Source organism: Triticum urartu, chromosome 5 (genome assembly GCF_003073215.2).
Source record: "Triticum urartu cultivar G1812 chromosome 5, Tu2.1, whole genome shotgun sequence".
Classification (NCBI taxonomy): domain Eukaryota; kingdom Viridiplantae; phylum Streptophyta; class Magnoliopsida; order Poales; family Poaceae; genus Triticum; species Triticum urartu.
In genome coordinates, this window is record NC_053026.1 from 502,714,061 (window position 1) to 502,717,721 (window position 3,661).

Consider the following 3,661-nt stretch of genomic DNA (forward strand, 5'->3'; position numbering starts at 1 on the left):
TAAACTCATCAACGGAATCGTAATCAGCATCGACGCCCTTTGATGATGCTACACCTATATTTGATCTACCACTCCTCGAGTTGGCACAACACTTGGATCTGTTCTGAACTTACTTGCTTGGCATAAAGTCATCATCGTCGCTCTTCACTTTCTTACAGCTACTGCCACCCCTCTCAGATGCAATAGGAGCCTTGCCTATGTTCTCAGCTCATTTTCTTGACATAAAGTCATCATCATCGTGTTCAATCACTTTCTTGGAGCTAGCGCCATCCCTCGTCGATGCACCACTCTGCCGTGGTACTCTCACCTTTGGTATAAAGCCCATATACACTTCATCCATCCAAAGTTGAAGATATCCTTATTCAACACTTCTGCGTCCTCGCGGTACCTCTGAAAATTAGAAACAACAATAAAAACATAGTTACATACGAGCATATGGTCTAACTGGGTGCAAGCTGAAATGAAATATCATTTACCTTAACATGGTCCTCATATTGCTTCTGCGGAAAGTTTATTCTTGGACTGTCAACAAGTAAAGGCCTACCAGTAATGTAGGCACTCGTATGTTTGAGTTCAACATTCTTATCCCATCTTCCACGCATCCGGAAAAGTTCTTGTCGAATATCCTCTGGGCCCCTTTCCGGGCACTTCTCCGAGAGTTCAGGCCGGGAAAAACACTTACCCAACTCGTCAGGTGCCTATCACTACTAACTAATTCTTCAAAATGCACACCTCCCCAAATAGGCATCCAGTTTCTGACAACATAGCACAAAGGCAAATGAGACATCAGTGGAGTAAAACCGCAGGAATTGTTGCCTGACATGACTGGAAAAATTGGTAAGGAAAGATGCAGAAGGCAACATGCGAGGGAGGGGTTTTATAGAATGAGGGTAAGGGGTTGGTGGAAAATCTAGCGGAAAGGATAGCGGGAAAGGGTTGGCGGGAAATAGAGTGGGAACGATGGCGGGGGAAGAAGAGCGGGAACGCTAAATTGGTTAAGGCGGGAAAACAACTGTACTGAACAGAGAAACAAGTTTGAAAAAATGACTGTTCGGCCTAGAGGAAATTGAAGAGAGGTCGTCGGCCTAGTGCACACCGAAGAGTGGTCTTCGGCCAGGCTTAGACCACCATGCATCTTCGGTCACCATACGCGAAGTGGTGGGCCCCTTAACACCCTTCGCCCTGGAGAAAACCAAAGAGTGCTCTTCAGCCCTGGTCCATCCCTCTTCGGTCTACTACACTGACAACACTCTTCGGGCTACCGAAAACAACATTCCGGCCTAAGCGCGGACGACGAGTGCTAGACCGAAGAGCCATTCTCCTGCCCGAGCAAGGCCGGTGGGGTCATACTTTTGAATTTTTTTTTTGAATTAGGGCATACATTTTCGTAATTTCCTAGAAGTAGAAACAAATCCGGCCGAGCTGGCTCGCCAACGGTGGGAAGTAACACGGGTTCAGACCCGTCAAAAAGAAGCGAATCAATCTGTGGTTGGATGGTTAGACGGACTGTGGTATCCCAGCCCATCAGGGTTCAAATTCTGGTACTCGCATTTATTCCTGGATTTATTTCAGAATTTACGATGATGCGTATTTAATGGGAGGAGACGTTCCCGTCGACGACGAGGTGCCTACGAGACCCGTCAAAAAGAAGTAACAGGGGTTCAGATGCGTGCCAGGTTTATGTAAATGGATATGCTAAAAAAGAAAAAGGCATGCAGGTAGGCTCTACAACAGCTCCGCTATCCATGCTTGTATTCAATTTCAATGTACGCCCGCGGTCTTTACGAAAACCAGTGCCCAATAGGAACACACGAAGACCCAGCACCCTTGACTTGAGCACGGACTGCGCATGCATTGATTGCTGTCATTCGACCTCATGAATTAACTGATGAGTGACGTCCAGAAAGATGTCATGAAGTTACTGGGCTGGTGGGGTACTAGTACTGCTGCGAGAGGGCAGACGCAAGTTGAGAGAGAGAGAGAGAGAGAGAGAGAGAGAGAGAGAGAGACGGCAGAGGCAATGAAGACGGATTTGAAGGCATGCGCGCGCGTATCCTCGTCGGTAGTCCTACAAGATCCTCGCCGTCCGGCCTACTACATGCGCCGAGAGAGCCATGAGCCATGCATAAATCCAGTACCCCCTCCCAACACTCACTCTCCACTCGCTCCACTACACCTGCACCGCATTCAATCTATCAACCAATGGCAACGGGCGTGCGGTGTGTCTTGATCTTGCAGCTGCTGCTGCTGCTGCTGCTGGTGGCGGCGACTGGTGTTTCCAGCCGAACCACGTACACAGGCAGCAGCGCTGCAGGTGAAGGGACGGCGCCGGCGAAGCCGAAGAAGATGGTGCCGGCGCTGGTCGTGTTCGGCGACTCCATCATGGACCCGGGCAACAACAACGCCATCCACACCATCGTCAAGGCCAACTTCCCGCCCTACGGCCACGACTTCGGCCCCGACCACCGCCCCACCGGCCGCTTCTCCAACGGCAAGATCCCCACCGACTTCTTGGCCTCCAGGCTAGGCCTCAAGGACCTGCTGCCGGCGTACCTGGCCCCGGACCTCACCAGCCACGACTTGCTCACCGGCGTCAGCTTTGCCTCGGGCGGCACGGGGTACGACCCGCTCACGGCGCAGCTCGCCTCGGCCATCTCCATGACGGACCAGCTCCGCATGTTCGACGACTACAAGCAGAAGGTCCGGGCCGCCGCCGGCGACGCCGCGCTCTCGGACATCCTGGCCAAGGGCATCTTCGTTGTGTGCACCGGCAGCAACGACGTGACCAACACCTACTTCACCCTGCGCGCGCGCAGCTCCTACTCCCACGCCTCCTACGCGTCCTTCGTCGTCGCCCACGCCGCCGCCTTCCTTGACGGCCTACTCTCCGCGGGTGCCCGCCATGTCGCCGTCATCGGCCTCCCGCCCGTCGGCTGCATGCCCTCTCAGCGCACGCTCTCCGGCGGCATGGCCCGGGACTGCTCCCCCGGCCCCAACGAGATCGCTGAGATGGTGAACGCCGGCATGGGCTCCGCCGTGGACTCCCTCAAAGCGAACAACCCGGGGGCGAAGGTGGTGCTGGTGGACATGTATGGGTTCTTTATGGACATGATGGTGCGCCCCCAGGGGTACGGGTTCAGGGAATCCACGCTGGGCTGCTGCGGCACGGGCATGATGGAGGTCTCCGTGCTCTGCAACGGCGTCACGTCGGCGGTGTGCGGGGTCATTGCCGACTACCTGTTCTGGGACAGCTACCACCCCACGGAGAAGGCCTACGGGATCCTCGTCGACTTCGTCTACGACGAGTACCTCCAGAAGCTCATCGAGTAGCTAGCTATACCCTACCTTGGTCTTTCTGCAATTGCCATTTCTGTGCGTTTGTAGATGGTACTCCCTCTGTTTTTTAAGTCTACATATAAGATTTGGTCAAAATCAAACTATGTTAACTTTCCTCCCGCGTCTCTCTTAGAATACAGTGACCAGTCCGTCGACACGAATGCGAGAGCCGACTATCTAGTACCATTCGCATACAATTCAAACCACCTTTCAATAGACCGGGCAAAATTTATGCAAACCAGCTGATTTCATATAAACCGGATGAAAACACTTACATTTCAGACATTTTTCATTATAAAAAAGCGGCCGAACTTAAACCTATCCT

The 3,661-nt window shown here is 52.9% G+C and overlaps 1 protein-coding gene across 1 annotated transcript; it reads left to right on the forward strand.

Moving 5' to 3' along the window:
* The first annotated feature begins 2,090 nt into the window (after positions 1-2,090).
* LOC125556458 (GDSL esterase/lipase EXL3-like) lies at positions 2,091-3,446 on the forward strand. The gene has a single exon (XM_048719187.1). It carries the CDS (start codon positions 2,122-2,124, stop codon positions 3,328-3,330), a length of 1,209 nt encoding a protein of 402 aa, XP_048575144.1. The 5' UTR covers positions 2,091-2,121; the 3' UTR covers positions 3,331-3,446.
* The last annotated feature ends 215 nt before the right edge of the window (positions 3,447-3,661 follow it).

Bases quoted from the DNA above. Each gene is read 5' to 3' on its own strand.
- LOC125556458 (XM_048719187.1), top strand. From the start codon at position 2,122: ATGCATAAATCCAGTACCCCCTCCCAACACTCACTCTCCACTCGCTCC.